We start from the raw sequence: 18,875 nt of genomic DNA, 5'->3' as shown, positions 1-18,875 counted from the left end.
TCAGGAATATCCCAAGAATATGCCTGTCTGTGGGCCCAGCTTAATTCATCCATCCATCCTGAGGGCCTGTTGTTGTTTTCTGGCACACTTGTTGGCAGGAAGCAGCTCTTTAGCTCTTGACTTTGTTTTTATTTTTAACCCCTGTCACTGACTCATTGGTATGGGCATGGGCACCATTGTGTGAGTTCTGTGTGTCTACCTTCTTACTTCTTAAAGGCCCACATTTAATCCCCCTGGCCACTCCAATTCCCTTTTTTTTGTTCAAGGTTTCTTTCTTCTACCCAATTGGTGAGTGATCTTGTTTGGATCAAAAGGGGTTCTTATAGCTAGAGATGTGTAGGTATGGAGAGGGGCAAACAAACAACACCTTGGGAAACAACAAGATCAAAAACTCGTCATTGTCAAAGGCCGGATATTCCCCTGCTCGGAAGTTTTGGTGTTTTCTGGAGAGCAAGACCGAAGACTGCGTATATTAAGGTTGTAGACGCCTCGATCTCCCTGCTTGCGGTGTTAGAGACAGTGTGCATTCCGATTTCTTTATTGGGCTGATTGATATTGTGCATGACAGCCAGAATTGGCTGGTCTGGTTCGCATTTCTTTACTCTCCACCATGTCACACCAGCGATTGACACGATCAAGCAAGTTCGCGCACAAAAATAGACCATGTAACTCCACACTCTGCTCTTTGATGACCACGAACGTACTGCATAGATATTCATGGGTCCCTGAATCTTATATCACGCCGAATACAGGGGCTAGAAGACTTTTCAGTTCTCAGCGTTTGAAAGCTCATGGGAAAAAAGAAAAACATGTCAAGCTTTTCATTACCTTCATGTTGCTTTGAACTTGGAAGATTCGACACTATTATAGATTCACACAAAGTAGTCCTCGATATCACGATAACAATTCAGAAAAAATGGACCCTGAAAGTTGTGGCCTGGCTAGGGACGTGATGAGTTGCCTCGGCATTCAAAACATCAGCGCAAACAACAGCTGAAACAAAACAAAGTTCACAAATCTGCTCGAAAATCTCGTCAGGATCAGTCACTAGCACTTTAAAAGTTGTATATCCGAAATGATGGAACGAGTACCTTTCACAAGGACACACCGAGAAATCTCGCCAGCCTTTGCCGCCGGGCATCAATGTTACCTTGCAGCTGCAGGCCGTAGAAGCCGAGCAGATTGTTGACGCCATTGTCGTTGAGCTGCGTCAGCTCGTATCTCGTGGCGGGGAAGTTTTGCGGCATCACGTTCTGCGCGTCGGGCAGCGGCTCGATCGACTGCGAGGTTGCGGCGTTTGCAGCTCGGGCCAGCGCCCGGGCCTCGGACACCTGCTGGACGAGCGCCTGCGCCTGGATGCACTGCTGCAGCGTTTGCAGCATCCCCGCCTGGCCTTGCTGCAGGATCTGGATGCTTTGCTGCACAAGCAGAGCGAGGAACACGATTCAATTCAACCAGCTTTGAGCTTCCAGCTTTTAAAGTTCATTCTTCCCACAAGCAAGCTTCCGATCAAGTCTTTCAGCACAATTCCCAAGTGTGTGTGACTGTTTGTAAACTTGTGTTACTGTGATCAACTACGTGCTTGTCAACTTCAAGAAACAGGTGGCGTGTCGATTTTGTCCTTCCTTTTGGTGAACTTGTTTTTCTTTTCTGTTTCATGCGCTCACCTGGACTTGCTGCAGTTGCTGCTGTTGCGCCTGCTGAATCACCTGCAGCTGCTGTTGAACTTGTTGCAACTGCTGCTGAATCTGTTGCTGTGTCTGTTGGATCTGCTGCTGCGTTTGCTGCGATCACGAACAGAAAAAGATGAGAGATTCAAGCAAGAGGCATTTTTTTCTAGTTACCTGGATCTTGATGGGGAGGTTCCCAATGTGGGCAACCTCGACGGAGCACTGATTGAGAGCTTGCGAGAGGAGCGCCATGTTGGGCTGCGGAGCCCCCGCCATGCCGAGTTGATCACTCGCCGCCAGAGCTCCTCTCCTTTCCTAGGTCTAGGACAACACAAACTGTCTCTCGCCTAGCGGAATATCCATTCCCCCGCCGCTAGGGCAGAAGGAACGTCATCTAGGGCACTCGCATCTCCTTTTTCCCCTGTTCTCCCATTTGATGCCGACCTTTTACTGCTCGGATGGATCGATCGCATCGCAGCTGCAGCACGCAATCAATCCAATCTTTGATCCGTCCAGTCGCGCTCGGGTTTGGTGGGGGGATCCATTCAATCACCAGTCCCGAGGAGCACTCCTCTGTTTTTTAGGGCTCTTATGGCCGCCGGCCGGACGCTGACACGGATCTCCGCAGGGAGAAGCGCGATTGCTGCGATTGCGGCTCATCCGGCTGCTGGCACTGCGAGCATCCGGGCGATTGCCCACTGGCGACGAGATTGGTCAAGCTCTGGGAGTGGGGCATTCGCCCACACGCGATGGGCGACATTGCCGCGGTGTGAGAGAGGCTCCTCAATCTCCCCGGGGAGAGGAATTCCAGCCTCGCGGAGCCCGGATTGGAGCTGGATGAGAGATTGTACCTTCCAGACGAGGAGCTCGTCGCCGCCACCGCCGCGAGTAGCCTCTCCTGGATCTCCAAGCTCTGTGCTGCCGCCTTGAACGACTCGGAATTGCGCGAGAGCGCGCGGAGGATCCGTCCCTGCTCGAGCTCTTGCTGGGATTCCAGATCCAAATCCTCGCTAGGGGTGGGAAGAACTGGAGGAGAGATGGTGGAATTCTCCGGGGAGGAGTCCCCCTCGTTGGCAGCGGCCGCATTGGCAGAGCTCCTGAGCGATGCGATCGCGGCGAGCGCTCTTTGCAGCAAATGCCCAGACACGGCATCGCGGCTGAGGCTTCGCCGGCACAGCGGGCAAGTGGAGTGCGTGTGGAGCCACGCATCGATGCAATCCGGGTGGAAGAGATGGCCGCAAGCGGGCAAGATCCGCAAGAGCTCGCCCTCCTCGAAATTCCCCAAGCACACCGCGCATTCCACCGGGCCATCGATGATCTTGCCCTTCTTGGTGGTAGCGCTTGCGCTGTTCTTGTTCTTGCTGTCGCTGCGATCCAGAGAGAACTGTAAGATTGGGAATTTCTGGAGAACCTCGGGGTCCAGGCCGTGGATGCGCGGCTGCTGGTGGTGGTGATTCCAGCCATCGCCGCCGCCGCCGCCATCGTGCCGTGGATTGGAGAGCGCCATCATCCCATCGCCCTGGTCGAATCGCTCCGTGTTGCATCGCTTGATGTAGATGACGAACAAGAACATGAAGAAGAATGTGGCGCCGAGGACGACGATGATGATCGCGACGCTGGTGCTCGACTGGAAATTCAGGCTGTAGGGGTATGTGAGCGGCGATGCCGATGGAGGAGCCGCCATAGCTCCCTCCAAGGAAGAAGTTCGAGTCGATATTTCGGCCGATCAAATCACCGCTCGTGAAAATCCGCCATAGCCACGCCAAGAAGAGGGAATTGCGAGCTGCTGCTCACCACCAGAGATCATTGATCGAGAAGAGGAGTCGAAATGCAGGCGCCGATCGATGATGGAGGAAATGCTGGTGGATGGATCTGCGAGGCGCGCAAAGGAAAGAGAGATTTCTTTTGGGAGAGAGAGAGGCCAAAGATTCATATCACGGAAAGGCAGCCCTACCTCTTTGAAAGGGAAGGGACGCTCATCTCATCCTCTTCGTCGGAGATAATCTTTCTATTTTGTTTAAAGATTATTTCAAACGCACGCAAATCGTAGCCGTTGGATCGATCTCCTTGTGTCGGAAAGATTCTTGCGAATATTCTTCTGGCGTTTTACTGTAGTAGCGCCGGAATACAATGCTTGTGCTATGGTCTGGGAGCATCTAGAAGGCCGCCATGGTAAGTGTAAAATCTAGATGGCCGCCTACGTAATGTAAGAAATAAAATTCCCTTACTAGAAATTTTTTTCAAGTGGCCCAGTGTTGGCCACGTGGCAGTGGGAAAATTTTGTCAACCAGCACAGAGCTGCCGGATACGACTTTGGCAACAAAGCCTCTCTCCAATGCCTGGCGACTGCGATACTTCTTCTTCCAGGGGGAGAAATTAGGGTAGGGCGAGAGGGCGAGAGGAGAGAGGAGAGAGGGCGAGAGGAGAGAGAGGAGAGAGGGCGCGATGGAGCGCTCGGCTTGGCGTGTTGTGGATCTCTGTCTGGCGTGGCTAGTGAGGGATAGGCTAGAAAGCCGTGCGATGAGAACAGCGGTGTCCGCGTTCTCTTTTCCGGTTCTATCTCTTGGATCGTAACGAGGACGCGCCGAGAGGCCAGCAGCAACGACAAAGGGACGAGCGATCGCGGAAATCTGCGTGTGAACAGCGGCAGGACCAAGGTCTGGCTATTTAAGATCGATATCCATCAGCCCGAGAGGGATTTCTTCCTCTTTCCGCGATTCGATCTAGATCCTTCCCATCGTCATCTATCGATTTGGGCGATATTTCGCGAGCAGCTACAATGTCGTCGAGCCCACCCAGCGGCCCCGGCGGGATGTTCTACCCGAGCGATCTCACCTACAAATTCAACGCGAGCATGGCGATCATCGTCGTGGTGCTCGTCACCACCTTCTTCTTCATGGCCCTCTTCGTGCTCTACATCCGCCGCTGCAACATGGTGAATGCCACCGGCTGGAACGCCGGCCCCAACGCGCAGCAGCAGCAAGGCCAGCAGCAGCAGCAGCAGCGGCACCGCGGCCTGGATCCCGAATCGCTGGAGAAGCTGCCCATCTTGAGATACTCGTCCATCAAATCCAGCAAGAAGGGGAAGGCCGGCCCCGAGTGTACAGTGTGCCTGCTCCAGTTCGAGGAGAACGAGCAAGTCCGCCTCCTCCCCGATTGCGGCCACCTCTTCCACGCCGATTGCATCGATATGTGGCTCGAGACCCACTCCACTTGCCCGCTCTGTCGCCGCAACCTCGACCAAAATGCCGTGTCCGGGCACCTGCAGCGCGCTCTCTCGGCAGTGGTCGGCTCCTTCCGCCGGGATCCAAACTCCAACTCCATCGCTGAGGGGCGGCGGGACGCAGCAGCGGAGGTGGAGGTGGAGGTGGTGGTGACGGTGGCGGCGGATCCCGAGCGCCCGGTTCTTCGTGAAGATCACCAGCCCGACGAGGCGCTGGATGCCAGCCGGCGGCACGACCAAGGCCAGGCGGTGAGGACACTCTCGCGGCACTCGGAGTCGTTTAAGATGGCGGTGCACGACCTGGAGCTGATGGAGATCCGGGAGAAAATGCGAGCCAGGAGCCAGCGGGGACTTGCTCCTCCTCAGGTTGTGATCCACCACTCAAACAGCTTTGCCGGGCTTGCTCCACTCGACGAGCCCGACTCGTTGCCGGCTGCTCGCAGCCCGGATGTTTTGCGGAGGTCCGTCTCGGTTGGCTCCGGCAATCTCTGGAGTGGCGGCGGCGAGTCGTCCGCGGCAAACCGAGGAGCATCGGTCTCTGGATTTGCGAGGCGGAGCTTGAAGTGGCTGGTTGGCGGTACTGCTGCCAAGGATGTCACGCCCGATCACCATCATCATAAGTCCCCGCCCACCTCCGCTGCTTCCTAGTAAGCTGTACATAGCTTCCGGCTTGTCGAATCTCGATCGAGGGGAGGAAAAGTCGTCGTCGTCGTCGTCGTCGTCATTGGTTTTTGTGGCTGAGCTGAGCAACGCTGTTGTGAGAGTCGTGTGTGCACGCTTTCCGTTCGCGCACCTATGGTTTGGCTGGCTCACGCTCTTGTCGCGGAAGAAGCTTCTTTAAAAGTGAATACCACCCCGTGTTGCGTCTCTTTTTCTTTCAAGCTGTAAACTTCGCTTTGGGGTGTTAATATACACAGAGTTAGAACCAATAAATATGCTGTGAAGAACTCACTCGGAGAAGAAAACCACTTATCTCGTCGTCGTCGCCAGCTCCCTCACAAACACGTAGCCGAAGTTAAAGTCGTAAGGGATCCATTCCAGGTGTCGCTGCCGCTGCCCCGTCGACTTTCCATGCCGAAAGTTCCTCGCCTGCTTGTCAGATGCGTTGCGGATGATCCAATCCAGGAGCTTGCTCGAGGAGAGCCCGGCGTCGCGCGCATATGCCTCGACCAGCTTTGGCGCCAGGACTTTGCTGTTTTTGGTGCTGATGTTTGCGAGTAGAAAGTCTCTCTTGGCTGACTCGAGCTCTGTCTTGACAGACTTTGGAGTGTAAGCTCGCACCTGGAACAAAATGTGAGCCAGATACACGCAAGTAAACGGGGAAAGTACCGCCGGATCGGAGCGTCCTCCGGAGCACAGCGCAAAACAGATCAGTGGCTCTGGCGTGTTTAGTGCATAAGCTCGACGTTCTTCCGATTTGAACTTGGTGAGGGGTCCGAAAAGCGTTTGAAGCCACTGCACAGAAGGAATATAATTCCGTCAAGTTGCAAGTGCGATGGCAAGAACCTGAGCTGGACGTTGAGAGCGGCAGCCAAGAATCGAATTCTCTATGGTACACGCGTTTATAGAATATGAACCTACTTTATACGCAGCCTGAAACATGGGGAACACGAACGCAATTTCTAAGCAAGAAGCTGGTATGGCCTGGTGGATGTACCTTTTGCAAAAGAGAAGCCCTTTTAAGATTACTGCGCGGGATTCCATATGCCAAGTATGCCTGCAAGAGACGTCATCTCCGCACGTTAGTAGGAGCGAGAATCTTGATCAGGTGAGTTAAATCAGAAGAGATTCTCGTACGTGCATCACCAGCGCGTTATGGATATTTATCCAAAACGCCAGCTTTTCGTCATGCTTCATTTCACCCGGGTGAACGCTCTCAAGCTGCTCGACCATTGATCTGTCGGCCGGTATGTCAGCCAGCAGCAACGAAACACCATAATTAAAACCGCTCACCTGAAATTCCGCAAGGCCTGTGCTGCGTAAGTCAAACGCTCCTTGTCCACGCGAATCCAGGGGACTTCGATCATACTCGTTGAACAAGTCGCCGATTCTTTGGACAGCGGACTCCATCCTTCGCTGGATACATCACGAGAAGTGCCCGTTGACGACATTGACGATGAAGAAGGTGGAGATAATGCATCTCCAGTGGATGGCAGCGGCGGATCAGCTAGTTTACAGTAAATGGCAGCCATACAGCGCACCATTCGTTCCGACAGTTTGTTCGGAGAATCGTAGAATTCCGTTAAGTTGCGATCTGGTGCTGCGCCTTGCAGCGGCTGCACACGTAAAGCCAGAAATTGCAGAGATGATACAGCGAAACGGCTTTTACCGTATGAGTATCACACGCCAAGGCCCAGCCCCGCGGACTCGGAACATCAAATTCGGAAGAATACACCCGAGTTTCCTGGCCAAGATAAAGAGCAAAAAAGGTAAAGAAAGGCTTTGAAACGCATTGCTTACGTTTTCCTGCTCCTCCGCAATGCGGAACTTCCCGCCAAGGAGCGACGCATGCCTTGTTTTCGAATGCGCATATGAGGCAGCATCTTGTAGAGATTGGCAGCCCTGGGAAGCATGTCGTCTATGCTGGAAAGAATAAGCTCTCCTTGGCCTGTGTCGGACGCTGACGTTATGTTGATGGTCGCTCGACGACAGCAGACGCATTGGAACGCCGGCATCTTGTGGAGTCCCTTTGCTGTCGAACACTTTCCGGTACAGTGAGAGTACGTGCTTCTCCAAGTGAACCACTTCTGACTCGAGACTTGAAATCTCTTTGATGAGCTCCGTGATCTGCCAGGCGGACAAAGGACCAGTTTGAAAAAACAGAAATATAGTACAGTTTAATGCACCACTCCACTCACCTGAGGACTTAAAACTCCAGACGATAGTGGCTCACAGCAGGGCGATGTTAAGGCCTTCTCCAGCACCTTTCGTACAGTTTTCTCAATCTCAAGCTGTAGCTGGAGCTCATGAACCTGCGGAATTAAAAGCACCAATTGATGGATCACGTAAGTGAAATAGAACTTCTTTCTTAAACCATCGCTACTTACGTCCTTCTCTAAGCTCGCTCGCTGGCTAATTCTCGTGTCAACATCGCTCCTTTTCAGCATGTAGCTCCACCCTCTTGTTTTATCCGGCATAAAGACCTGGAAAAAAAGTGTTTGGAAGAGAAGAGGGAACTAGCGATGAGAGTGAGAGTGTATCGGCGTTGCTCACCTCTTTGTATTGAAAAGCCTCCCCCCAACCACCAGACGGGCGTTGATACACTGGCGCACTGCTCCAGCTCACGAGCATCAGCTTTTCCAAAGTTACCAACCAGTGTCGCGAGAAAGCCATACCTCATAGATCGCGAGTGTCGTCTCGAAGCCGCAGCAGCACTAGCAGCATTGCCATCGACGAAAGAAACGCTATCGCGCAGCGAGAAGTGATGATCATTCGCGGAGAAAACGTCGAACTGAAACTCTGGCGATTCCATCCCCTTATAATCAATCCAGCTTGGAGCCGAGCGCCTGGATGATCACGACGAGAGCTCTCGATTCTTGTTGCGCGCCGCATTCCGGAACTAGGCAGCAGTTACATCCACCTAACTAACGCCATTGTCTTGGCTCGGCGAGCTCGCCCCTTCCTTCTTCCCGGAAGAACAGAATCACTGCCCAGCCTTTCAATATTTCCAGAGCTCGCAGCTGGATACCCGCATTGCGATCCCAAAAGAGGAGGGATTCCGGCCTGGAGCGCTCGAAATACGTGCCCGCGCTCGGGATTCCATCGAAACAAGCAAAGATCATCGCGATCCCATGCCGATGGAGCCGCCTGCTTGCCTGGAGCGCAACGATACCACGAGATTTGGCTTCACAAACCTGTGCCGCGCAATGAATGCGCCCTAGCGATCGAATCGACCTAGCTCCTTCCGGCCAGCGCCAGCGCCTGGAATGTGTTCATCATTCCTTCTTTCATTAGCTAAGCCCTCGTTCTTTCTCTTCATGCGCACCAATATTCGCAAATAAATTAGTAAAAACGAAGACCTTTTAACCTTTTACTGGGACGGCGTCTCTTTGACATTAAATGCGTTCTTTCTGTTCGCTTCTTCCATTCCATACGTGTATACATACGCTGTTTGCTTGCGTGCGTAGCTGAGTACGAATATAACGAGGAGAAGAGCTGTCGGCGTCGCTGGCTGGTGAGAGGTCTCGGGCTCGATTCGGTCGATAGCAACGCTAATCGGAAAGATTCGCGTGGGAATCTTTCCAATCTATGAAGCCTCCGCCGGCGCACCGTCACAGTCAAACCTTTTAATCCAAACATTTGAATTGAGAATATTCATCACAGAGCGCCAAAAGCCCAACTCAAATTTTCGCCAGGCAAATTTTCGCCCAATCGACTGCCAGAAATATTTAGCTCCATGTCTCTTGGAACACAGTGTTGTTTCCATCTTGAGGCAATTCAAAGGTCATTTGGATAAAGTGGCTATATTTTTTCTAAGGGGATTTAGAGTATAATCTTGTTGCTTTGATGCCATGCAGTCATCACTCGTGGAACTGTTGCAACCAGAAGAAACTTCAGTAGAAGACAAGTCTAGAAAAAATTCGTGGCAAAGAATGGTTCCCTGTCGTTTTGCATGGCCCGCTTGTATAGCTGTTTGACAAACTTTTGGTCGACATCGATCACACCTCAGCCGTGCAGCACTTCTGTTCTAGTCCTAGGGCGGCGGCAAAAGCATGTCGAAGAAACATCAGCAAGCTTCCATGGCTTCTCCACACTTGGTTGTGGTTCCCCTGCCGCTCTATGGCCACATATCCCCAATGCTTCGATTGTCACTCCAGCTCGCATCACTGGGAAACAAAGTTACCTTCATCGCCAGCGGAAGAACACAGGCTGCCACGCTCTCGGCATTCGACTCGAGCCTCTCCCACATCGATGACGCCGAAACGGTGCGTGGCAGGCTTAGCTTTGAGTTCATTCCCGATGAAGACAGCGTCGAGCTCGAGCAAGGCGGTGAGGAAGGACTCTGGGCCGTTTTGCGATGGATGAGCGCGCAGCACGGTACCGTAGATCAAATAGTCGAGTCGTCCGTTAGCCGCCACGGCCAGATCTCCTGCGTGATCCTCGACTTCTTCGCTCTCCACCTCAGGGACGTGGCTGACAAGCACAAGGCTTCCGTGGCTTTGTTTTGGACGCCATCTCCGCCTTGGCTACTTCTCTGTCTCCAAGTGAAAGCTTTCGTGGACGGCGGCTATGCCCCTCTCACGCCTTCCAATGCTCTCTCCACTGTCTCGGGCCTCACCGGAGTTCCAGCTCTGTGTAACTACATGGACGTTCCAACGAGCATGCTCAAGCCAAGAGATCAGCAACTTGAAAGGACGCTAGAGCTGGCACAGTACCTGATCGAGGCACCAGGGGTGATCGTGAACACGATCCCGGAGCTGGACTCTCAGTCTCTTGCTTGCATCCGCCAACTCGGAGTGAAGCTGGTCACACTCGGTCCTTTGCTGCCAATGGATGATCCGGTAGCTCCGGATGATCTTCCAATCCTTTCCTGGCTGCACGAGAAGCCACCCCTCTCGGTCCTTTACATCTGCTTTGGAACGGTGGCAGAGCACTCAGCAGAGCAGCTCCAGGAACTCGCCAGCGCACTGGAAGAACTCGACCAAAATCTCTTCTTCTTGTGGGCTTTGCGTCGATCCCAGCAGCCGAGCTTGAGCGAGGAGTTCCAGCGAAGAACTTCTGCGAGAGGTATGGTCGTTCCTTGGTGCTCGCAGCTCCAGATTCTCAAGCATCCCTCGATTGGTGGATTCGTCACGCACTGCGGCTGGAACTCCATCCTGGAGAGCTTGAGCTGTGGAGTTCCACTGGTCGGCTGGCCATCTATCGCGGAGCAAAGCGTCAATGCAAAGTACCTGGTGGATGTGTGGAAGGTCGGCGCCAGGATCATCTCTCGCAATCCAGATGCCAGCACCAGGTTTGTCACTCGATCCGAAATATCCGACGCCATCGCCACTGTGATGATCGCCGAAGAAGGGCGCGAGATGAGGAGACGAGCTCGCGATATCCCGAAGGCTGCCGATCGAGCAATGCGATCTTCCCTAGTGGAGGCAAGACGCTGGGCACAGAGTTTCAAAAGTGCTGGGAATTAGGGCTCTTATTGTATCTGACAAAGAATATTCCTTTCTGAATAAAGAATCTTTTATGGTTTGCTTCTTCTTCCTCGTGACCGGGAACGATGCGCTCCATCTCATCCAATCCTGTAGCTCGCTCACTATGCTCGAGAGCGCCCACAGAAGAATTCAGGGCCTCTTGGAAATGGAGGAGAAAGAGGAGGAGGCGATTGCGATTTCCAACAGATTGATCGAGATGTATGGGCGATTTGGGAGCGCCAGGAGCGCGCGGCGAGTATTTGATGGATTGGCCGGGAAGAACTGCTCGTCCTGGAAGCTGATGCTTTCGGCCTACTCGCGCAACGGAGATTTGGACCAAGCCAGGCAAATCTTTGACGCGATGCCGGAGCACAGCATTTTGTCCTGGAACACAATCCTTGCCGCGTATGCAGACAATGGCTTTCTCGATCGAGCGCAAGAGATATTTACCTCCATGAAGCACCGAAACGCTGTCTCGTGGAACACAATGTTCTTTGCAAATGCCAGAAATGGTCACCTTGATAAATCAAAGCGAATCTTCTTAGCGATGCCACAACACAGCGTGGTATCTTGCACGGCAATGCTATCGGCATTAGCACAAGCCAGTAAAGTTGAAGACGCTGAAATTTTGTTTGACAAGATGCCCGAAAGAAACCTCGTTACGTGGAATGCCATGCTTTCAGCATATGCCCAAAGTGGGCATTTTGATAAAGCAGTGTCATTCTTTCTAGAGATGCCCCTTTTAAATCTCATTTCTTGGAATACATATCTCTTTGGACACATACAAGCTGGTAACCTTGAAAATGTAAAATCCATTCTGGAAAAGATACCCGAAAAGGATGTAATCTCTGAAACCACACTACTAACAGCATATGCCCAATCTGGGCATATAGAGGACGCGAAAGAAATATTCTTGGCCATGGAGCACAGGAATCTCGTCACCTGGAACGCAATGCTCACGGCATATACCGTGGCTGGCAAGCTTGAAGACGCAAAAAGAGTTTTCGATGGGCTGCCAGAGACAAACATTGTGACATGGAACGCTATGCTTTTCGCGTATGCCCGCCTTAGGCATATTGAGGAGGCCGAGAGGCTCTTCGAGAGTATGCCGGCCATAGATCCCTTCTCGATCACCACCATCCTGGGTGTTCTTGGCGGCAGGATCGATGGCCTCCGCCACTCAAGGGCGCTGTTCGATCGATTGCCACAGCACAGCCTCGTGTGCTGCAACGCGATGCTCGCGATTTACTCGCAGCATGGGAAGATCCAAGAAGCGGAGCGTCTCTTCTTCGATGAGATGCGCGAGCGGGACATCGTCTCTTGTGGATCGATGCTGGCGCTCTACTCAAACTCCCAGGATCGCGGAAGAGCTACCAATCTCCGCGCGGCCAAGGCAATCTACGATCGAATGCCGCGGCACAATCTCGTCACGGCCACTGCGATGATCGATGGCTATGCGGCGAGAGGCGATCTGGAGTCGGCATTGTGGCTGCTTGATTCCATCCCGGCCAAGGATCTGGTGCTGCTTACCGCGGTGCTATCCGCGTGTGCCAAGATGGGCCTTGTGGAGGAGGCCCGGAAGATCTTTCACCAAGCCATGCCCGAGCACGACATGGCTTCCTGGAACACAGTTGTGTCAATGCTCTCGCAAAGCGGCAGGATCTACGAGGCAAAGGCGATGTTTGACGAATTCCCGGAGAGGAATCGCGTGTGCTGGACCGCGATCGCAGCAGCGTATGCCCAGAACGGGCATTTGGATCAAGCAAAGAAGATCTTCGATAGAATGCCCGATCGAAATCTTGTGGCGTGGAGCTCGCTTCTTGCTGGATTTGCCGATGGGTCGCGACTGGGAGAAGTGATGACTCTCTTCGATGCGATGAAGCTGCTGGACGAGATCGGTGAGACCATCTTCGTGCTGGTTTTGAGCGCTCTGAGCCAGGCCGGGAAACTGGAGGCTGGGAGATCGTGTTTCTTGTCCATGGTCGGGGATTTTGGAGTGGAGCCGTGCAAGCAGCACTACTCTTGTCTGGTAGATCTTCTTTGCAGGGTCGGTCACCTCCGCAACGCTCGCGAACTCATTTGCAGCATGCCATTTGTTCCTGATTTTCTCGAGTGGACAACGTTGTTTGGAGCTCGTCGGAATCATGATGATGTGAGGGCCAGCAACAAGGAGCAGCCGGGAAAGGATTTTGGATTGAATCCCAGAGCTTTGAGTTTGCTTGTACACTTGTAAGAAGCGTACGTAGTTCCAATAGAGTTTGGAGATCCACCGTCACCTCCGTGGTGGTCCTGCGTGGTTTATAAGAAAAATGAAAGGTATAGATGGGAGAGGGAAGCTCTTGAGAGAAAGATGCCCATCGTCATTAAATCTCTGATACTATAGCCCCGTGATTTTGAGTTAGTGAGTGTTGACGCATAGGAGCTTCTCAATAGAATACTCTGATACAATCTTAGAAAACCAAAGCTTTTGGCAAATACGATAAGACTTCCCATAACTAAAGATCAGCCTCCCTGCATTACACATCCTGTCCAGCAACTTTTGTGCCTTGGTTGTGGATGCAAACAGTCCAAGTTGGTTTTAATCCGCCTAGCTGTTCTCCTCTTCTTTTTTCTTCTTGTCGCTCCTGAGTTCCTTCAGCTCACCGAAGGCACCTCTAATGGCCTACTTGCAGTAGAAGTGCTGCCCACCAACTTGCAGCACCAAGGAGATGCCATGCACAAATTCTCCAGTGAATCTTTTTTACTCCTAACTTTGCAGTTGTGGTCTCTGTCTCTCTCATGCACTACTTTGTTCTCAAACATGCCTAGGAACACCACTGGTCTATAGTTGTTCTTAATGTATACCAAGATTCTCCAATCCAACTTGCCCAAGAAGGTGATGGGCTCTTTCTTGCACCAGGAGCTCCCAGTCACTCCAATCCAACCTATTAGAGAACTCTCTTAGGACTTTTAGGATACTTGAGATTCACAACTGTTCACGAACAACTCTAAAATTTCCCTACCCATAGTGACAGACTCTTTAATCATTCTTAGTCTCTTCAACACACTGAAGGTGTCCTCTAGTAATTCCTCCATGCTCGGGGCCACTGTGTTCCAATAACTGGCTCGTTAACTCACCACAGCTTGCATTCAAACTCCTCTCTGACTACTCCAGCTCATTAGAGATATCCTCCAACAACTTCTCTATGCTCAAGACCATTGTGTTTTAACAATTGATTGCAAGCCACTCACTAGACATCCCATAAAATTGGGCCAAGCTCTCCAAACTCCCAACAAACACTCACATTTTTAAAACAAACTTAGATAGAAACAACAAGGCTTGGGAACACCATTGAACTGTGGTTGTTCACAAGTTATAAAGAGATTCTTTACCAAGAACCACTATTTGCTAACTAACAAAGTGAAGATCATGGTGGATAACAAAACTTTATTCCACCTCTTCAACAAACTAACAGAAAAATTATATGATAGTTCCTCCTCTTGCAAGAATTCAACTTTGAGATCATTCAAAAGTTTAGTAAACAACATGAACAAGCAAATCAATTAAGCAGGATCACTATTAGAGAAAACACATGTGAAAACATGGATGAGCTTCCTGATTCAAATTGATTTCATGTTCAATCAAATACCAAAAAGAATTGACTCAGGGATATATATTATTTACTGAGCACTGCAAATTCCTGAGCCACTATGCAAATAAAGACCATATAAAGCAATTTGTTTTAAGGATAAAAGATTCTATTTAGCTGTGGTACAAACTCAAACAAGACGACATGCTAGTAGGTGTGATGAATCCAAAGATAAACTGGCCTATAGTGGCCCACATTGTGGAAAGATTTGTGCCCAATTTTATCATGAATGTGACACATACTAAAGATTTAAATTTCTGCCAAAGAAACAAAGACAAGAATTACAATGATGTTGGAACATTTTTAGCAATTTGTACTGGACTTTGTAAGCCTGCTCACAAAAACCAACAAAAGAAATAAGCATATAAAAGCTTAGTTAATACAACAAAGAACATAACAAAATTCTTATATAAAACAATTATCATAATATAAGGTTTACTTTGTGAACTTGTCATAAATTCTTTCTAAATAACACCATCAACATTTTATTTCAGGATTTTATCCAAACCATACTATTAACAAATTAAACCTTGCAAGGAATTTTCAAGAAGATAATGAAATCAAATAAGAGAGACTAGGATGAGAGAATCCAGGATGTAATATACGAGTACAATTGCTCCACATGGTCAATAACTTGGGGATCAATCAAGGAAAAACCCTATGAGAAAGCCTTGTGAAAGTTGAGATCAAACTTTGAGGAAGAAAGATTAAGAGCTCTCTAGGCCCTCGAATCTATACAAGCTCGTAGAGCACAAAAGAAACTCAAGCATGAGTGAAAAATTCTAGATTAAAATGCAACAAAAATAGGAGGGCTATAGTTGGGGAAGAACTTTATGCAATCTCGACTTCTTATTACTGCGTTCAAGCTGTGTGTGTTTGACTCTCTCAGCCTGTGTATGGTCGTAATGAATCAGAAGTACACGGCATCGGGGATGAAAGATCGCCCCGACCATCCGAAGCGGGATCAGCATCCCCGGCACAGATTTCTAATGCGGTCGCAGTCCTACCAGTACCGTGATTGATACCAGAAAATTTCGATTATCGATCACAACATCAATCCTTCTGGAGAGGAGTATAATCCATCGGATTCTTGGACTACTTATGAGAAGGTAAGTTTTCTTGGTCAGAGATATCTAAGCCCGTGACGATCGATGAGAATTGGAAATGGTGGCCGAATTCTTTGCATGGACACAGGCAAGCGCTGGAAGAAAAAGGAAAAATAACTTCTACCTTTGAATTCAGGCTTGTGGACACTGTAGGCAAAGCTGCCGAGGGAGAACAGCTGACTCACGAAGAAGGCCAGAACATATCGGATTTGGAGGTCCTGAAATTGACGGGAGAAAAGCTGCCAAACGTTCGCGAGTATCTGGTACTTTTGATTTGTGTTTTCTAAAGCCTCCGTGCCTTCGTTTTCTAATCTTTGTAATCTAACAGGATCTGGAGAACGAAAACGCGAAGTTCCTAAAGAAGACAAGCTTGTAGGCATATTTCTCGACTATTGTGGTCCTAAATTTTTTACTGCAAAATCAAAGAAGATCTTCGATAGAACGCCTGAGAGAAATCTCGTGGCGTGGACCTCGCTTCTTGCTGGATTTGCCGATGGGTTGCAGTGATGAATCTCTTCGATGAGATGAAGCTGCTGGACGAGATAGGTGAGGCTATATTCGTGCTGGTTTTGAGCGCGCTGAGCCAGGCCGGGAAGCTGGTGAGACATCGTGTTTCTTGTCCATGATCGGGGATTTTGGAGTGGAGCCGCATTGGACAACGTTGTTTGGAGCTCGTCGGAATCATGTTGATGTGAGGAGTAGCGACGATCACAGCACGGATTTAATCCTTTGGATTGAATCCCAGAGCTTTGTACGCTTGTAAAGATAGTGTTCTAGTTCCAATCTCCCGTGGTGGACCTGCGTAGTTTATAAGAAAATGGGACAACGAGGAAAGCTCTTACCTTTAGATCTTGATTTGAATGATCTGTTGGTAACCCTCGTGAGTGTTGACGTATAGGAACTTTTCAGTAGAGCCGATTTTGATACTCTGAAACAATCTTAGAAAGACAAATCTCAGCAAATACTATAAGACTTCCCACCTGAGCATCTAACACCCTCCCCGTCGCAAGTGTTGAATCAAGGAAATCAATTCAAGCCTGAGGTTGATAAACTTCGCAACAAAAACAATGAACTTGGAAAGATCAGCATCAACCTGCTAAAGCCAACAGCACCAAATGAGAAAAAAAAGAAAGACTATGAATGAAAGAACTTACACACCAGTTAGAAAAGCGTGAGAGACCCTTGTTCCTGTTGGCTCGATGTGGTGGACTTCATCTGCTCCAGCAGCTGCTCGGCTTCCTGGACCAAGTCGGAGCTCATGAGCGCATTGACGATGGTTCTGTAAGTGGCCGCGTCGGGCGAGCACTCCGCACGACCGTCTTTCATCCTCTGGACTAGCTGCTGTGCTTCTTTGATCCGTCCCGACACACACAAACCATTCACCATTGTGTTGTAAGTCACCAGGTTTGGAGGGCAGCCTGCGTTTCTCATCTCCTCCATGACTCGTTCCGCTTCATCCACTTTGCGAGCTTTGCACAGGCCGGAGATGAGCGTGGTGTACGTGACAACGTTTGGAGCACAGCCAGCTCTCTTCATCCCTTGGAGCAAATACTCGGCCTCCTCCAATCTTCCACACTTGCAAAGCCCGTCGATGATGGTGGTGTAAGTAACAACGTCCGGGTTGCAGCCAGCTTTACACATCCTGTCCAGCAACTTTTGTGCCTCGACAAGCATGTCGGATTTGCAAAGTCCGTTGATGACCGTGCTGTAAGTCACCACGTCCGGTAGAACGTCCCCGGATTCTTGCATCTGTTCCAGTATCACTTGAGCCTCGGCGATCTTTCCTAGCTTGCAAAGTCCGTCAATCACTGTGTTGTAAGTCACCACGTCCGGAGATTTCCGCTGCTTTCGCATCTCCTGGAGAGTTTTCTGTGCCTCGAGTAACTTCCCGGACTTGCAAAACGCGTGGATGATGCTGCTGTAGACAACCACGTCGGGAGTGCAGCCGGAACCAGCCATGCGTCGGAGCATTTGCTCGGCTTCTTCGATCTTGTCAGCCTTGCACAGTCCATGGATCAAGGCACTGTAAGTGAAAGCGTCGGGAGTAACACCCCTGGTCTTCATCTCCTCCAGGACTTCCTTGGCCTCGAGAAACTTTTGAGACTTGCAAAGCCCATCGATGAGAGCGCTGTAAGTCACGACGTTGGGCCTCATTCCCTTGGCCACCATGATCCCCAGGAGCTTGCGAGCATCGTCAACATTGCCTCTCTTGCAGAATCCATCCACAAGAGAGTTGAAGGTCATCACGTTTGGAGCAAAGCCACCCTCGATCATCTTCTTCACCACGTCTTGGGCAGCTCCAACCATGGAAAGCTTGCAGAGAGCGTCCACCAAGACGTTGTATGTCACCAAGTTTGGAGGGCAGCCACGCTCTCGCATCTCCTCGAGCAGCTTCATCGCCTCCTCGAGCTTCTTTGCTCTTGCAAACGCTGCTATGAGCGCTGTGTAAGTCACCACGTTTGGATCGCATCCCATGCTCCTCAAGTGATCCATGGCTCCATCCAAATCACCGGCATTGGCCATGGCTGTGATGATCGGCGTGTGCGTGAAAGCATCTGGAGCGAACCCGGCGCTCTTCATCTCCTCGAGGAGCTCAAGCGCCGCGTGGAGATCGCCAGCATTGCAAAATCCAGAGATGACGATGTTGTAGGAGCACACATCGGGCTCGCAGCTCGCGAGGAGCTCCGAGCGGAAGAGATCGCCCGCCTCGCGATGCTTCTTGCATCGCACAAGCACCTGGAGCAGCGAATTCCAGGAGAATGCGGTGTGGGAGAACCCCGGAATGCTCGCTGGCGCCCAGCGGAAGAAGGCGAGGGCGAGCTTGGCGTCCTTGAGGCTGTTCACGACCCTACCTACGATCCTGGGCGTGGTGGACGCGCCCGAGAATGGCGAGAGATCGGGCTCGATCGCGCTCCATGGCCGGCCGCTGTGGAGGAGATTGAGGATCGCCGTCACGGTCCTGGGAATATCGTCTATAGGCGCCCTTCTCATTCCCAAGAACCCTAAATCCTAGGTAGCATCTTCTAACGGTGAGAAATTCTCCACCCAGCGTCTTGCCTCGGCTAGGGAAGATCGCATTGCTTGATCGGCAGCCTTCGGGATCTCGCGAGGGCGGCTCC

At 50.9% G+C, this 18,875-nt stretch overlaps 7 protein-coding genes across 12 annotated transcripts; 4 read left to right on the top strand and 3 right to left on the bottom strand.

The window, feature by feature from the left end:
• Positions 1–1,037: 1,037 nt before the first annotated feature.
• LOC112340916 (RING-H2 finger protein ATL2-like) lies at positions 1,038–3,631 on the bottom strand. Its single transcript, XM_024660120.1, has 2 exons — positions 1,845–3,631; positions 1,038–1,784 (listed from the first exon to the last, which is right to left on the bottom strand). The coding sequence occupies exon 1, from the start codon at positions 3,352–3,354 to the stop codon at positions 2,260–2,262; it is 1,095 nt and encodes a 364-aa protein (XP_024515888.1). The 5' UTR covers positions 3,355–3,631; the 3' UTR covers positions 1,038–1,784; positions 1,845–2,259.
• Positions 3,632–3,774: 143 nt separating this feature from the next.
• On the top strand, positions 3,775–5,769 carry LOC112340917 (E3 ubiquitin-protein ligase ATL6-like). Its single transcript, XM_024660121.1, has one exon. The coding sequence runs from the start codon at positions 4,450–4,452 to the stop codon at positions 5,539–5,541; it is 1,092 nt and encodes a 363-aa protein (XP_024515889.1). The 5' UTR covers positions 3,775–4,449; the 3' UTR covers positions 5,542–5,769.
• Positions 5,763–8,886, bottom strand: LOC9639932. The gene is made up of 12 exons (XM_002986131.2): positions 8,229–8,886; positions 8,107–8,164; positions 7,941–8,036; positions 7,752–7,865; positions 7,354–7,680; positions 7,223–7,297; positions 6,847–7,169; positions 6,691–6,790; positions 6,551–6,610; positions 6,400–6,486; positions 6,223–6,348; positions 5,763–6,174 (listed from the first exon to the last, which is right to left on the bottom strand). Exons 1-12 carry the CDS (start codon positions 8,363–8,365, stop codon positions 5,863–5,865), a joined length of 1,815 nt encoding a protein of 604 aa, XP_002986177.2. The 5' UTR covers positions 8,366–8,886; the 3' UTR covers positions 5,763–5,862.
• Positions 8,887–9,605: 719 nt separating this feature from the next.
• Positions 9,606–11,021, top strand: LOC9639851 (7-deoxyloganetin glucosyltransferase). Its single transcript, XM_002986212.2, has one exon. It carries the CDS (start codon positions 9,606–9,608, stop codon positions 11,019–11,021), a length of 1,416 nt encoding a protein of 471 aa, XP_002986258.2.
• A 124-nt stretch (positions 11,022–11,145) lies between these two features.
• Positions 11,146–12,101, top strand: LOC112340911 (pentatricopeptide repeat-containing protein At2g35030, mitochondrial-like). Its single transcript, XM_024660094.1, has 2 exons — positions 11,146–12,051; positions 12,093–12,101. Exons 1-2 carry the CDS (start codon positions 11,146–11,148, stop codon positions 12,099–12,101), a joined length of 915 nt encoding a protein of 304 aa, XP_024515862.1.
• Positions 12,102–12,126: 25 nt separating this feature from the next.
• On the top strand, positions 12,127–16,699 carry LOC112340910 (pentatricopeptide repeat-containing protein At4g02750-like). Its single transcript, XM_024660093.1, has 6 exons — positions 12,127–13,242; positions 13,588–13,698; positions 15,540–15,664; positions 15,845–16,019; positions 16,287–16,355; positions 16,655–16,699. Exons 1-6 carry the CDS (start codon positions 12,127–12,129, stop codon positions 16,697–16,699), a joined length of 1,641 nt encoding a protein of 546 aa, XP_024515861.1.
• On the bottom strand, positions 15,994–18,775 carry LOC9639850 (pentatricopeptide repeat-containing protein At1g62680, mitochondrial). 6 transcript variants are annotated; one of them, XM_024660117.1, is made up of 4 exons: positions 16,915–18,775; positions 16,737–16,849; positions 16,599–16,694; positions 15,994–16,554 (listed from the first exon to the last, which is right to left on the bottom strand). In XM_024660117.1, the coding sequence occupies exon 1, from the start codon at positions 18,745–18,747 to the stop codon at positions 16,918–16,920; it is 1,830 nt and encodes a 609-aa protein (XP_024515885.1). In that variant the 5' UTR covers positions 18,748–18,775; the 3' UTR covers positions 15,994–16,554; positions 16,599–16,694; positions 16,737–16,849; positions 16,915–16,917. The 6 variants fall into 6 exon arrangements, with proteins under 6 accessions (XP_024515885.1, XP_024515882.1, XP_024515886.1 ...); XM_024660114.1 differs by having other exon boundaries at positions 16,599–16,684; XM_024660118.1 differs by having other exon boundaries at positions 16,599–16,657.
• Between the last annotated feature and the right edge of the window lie 100 nt (positions 18,776–18,875).

The sequence above is a fragment of the Selaginella moellendorffii genome, unplaced genomic scaffold, assembly GCF_000143415.4.
Source record: "Selaginella moellendorffii unplaced genomic scaffold, v1.0 SELMOscaffold_72, whole genome shotgun sequence".
Lineage (NCBI taxonomy): Eukaryota > Viridiplantae > Streptophyta > Lycopodiopsida > Selaginellales > Selaginellaceae > Selaginella > Selaginella moellendorffii.
The sequence above is the reverse complement of the archived record's forward strand: the minus strand, read 5'-3'. Positions and strand labels throughout refer to the sequence as shown.

Bases quoted from the DNA above. Each gene is read 5' to 3' on its own strand.
- LOC9639851 (XM_002986212.2), top strand. From the start codon at position 9,606: ATGTCGAAGAAACATCAGCAAGCTTCCATGGCTTCTCCACACTTGGTT.
- LOC9639850 (XM_024660117.1), bottom strand. From the start codon at position 18,747: ATGAGAAGGGCGCCTATAGACGATATTCCCAGGACCGTGACGGCGATC.
- LOC112340911 (XM_024660094.1), top strand. From the start codon at position 11,146: ATGCTCGAGAGCGCCCACAGAAGAATTCAGGGCCTCTTGGAAATGGAG.
- LOC112340910 (XM_024660093.1), top strand. From the start codon at position 12,127: ATGCCGGCCATAGATCCCTTCTCGATCACCACCATCCTGGGTGTTCTT. The intron at 13,699-15,539 runs GTGCTGCCCACC...TGACTCTCTCAG, and splicing joins ATGGCCTACTTGCAGTAGAA to CCTGTGTATGGTCGTAATGA. The intron at 15,665-15,844 runs GTGATTGATACC...GCATGGACACAG, and splicing joins GTCGCAGTCCTACCAGTACC to GCAAGCGCTGGAAGAAAAAG.
- LOC112340916 (XM_024660120.1), bottom strand. From the start codon at position 3,354: ATGGCGGCTCCTCCATCGGCATCGCCGCTCACATACCCCTACAGCCTG.
- LOC112340917 (XM_024660121.1), top strand. From the start codon at position 4,450: ATGTCGTCGAGCCCACCCAGCGGCCCCGGCGGGATGTTCTACCCGAGC.
- LOC9639932 (XM_002986131.2), bottom strand. From the start codon at position 8,365: ATGGAATCGCCAGAGTTTCAGTTCGACGTTTTCTCCGCGAATGATCAT. The intron at 7,681-7,751 runs GTGAGTGGAGTG...TCCGCCTGGCAG, and splicing joins CTGGAGTTTTAAGTCCTCAG to ATCACGGAGCTCATCAAAGA. The intron at 7,298-7,353 runs GTAAGCAATGCG...TATCTTGGCCAG, and splicing joins TTGCGGAGGAGCAGGAAAAC to GAAACTCGGGTGTATTCTTC.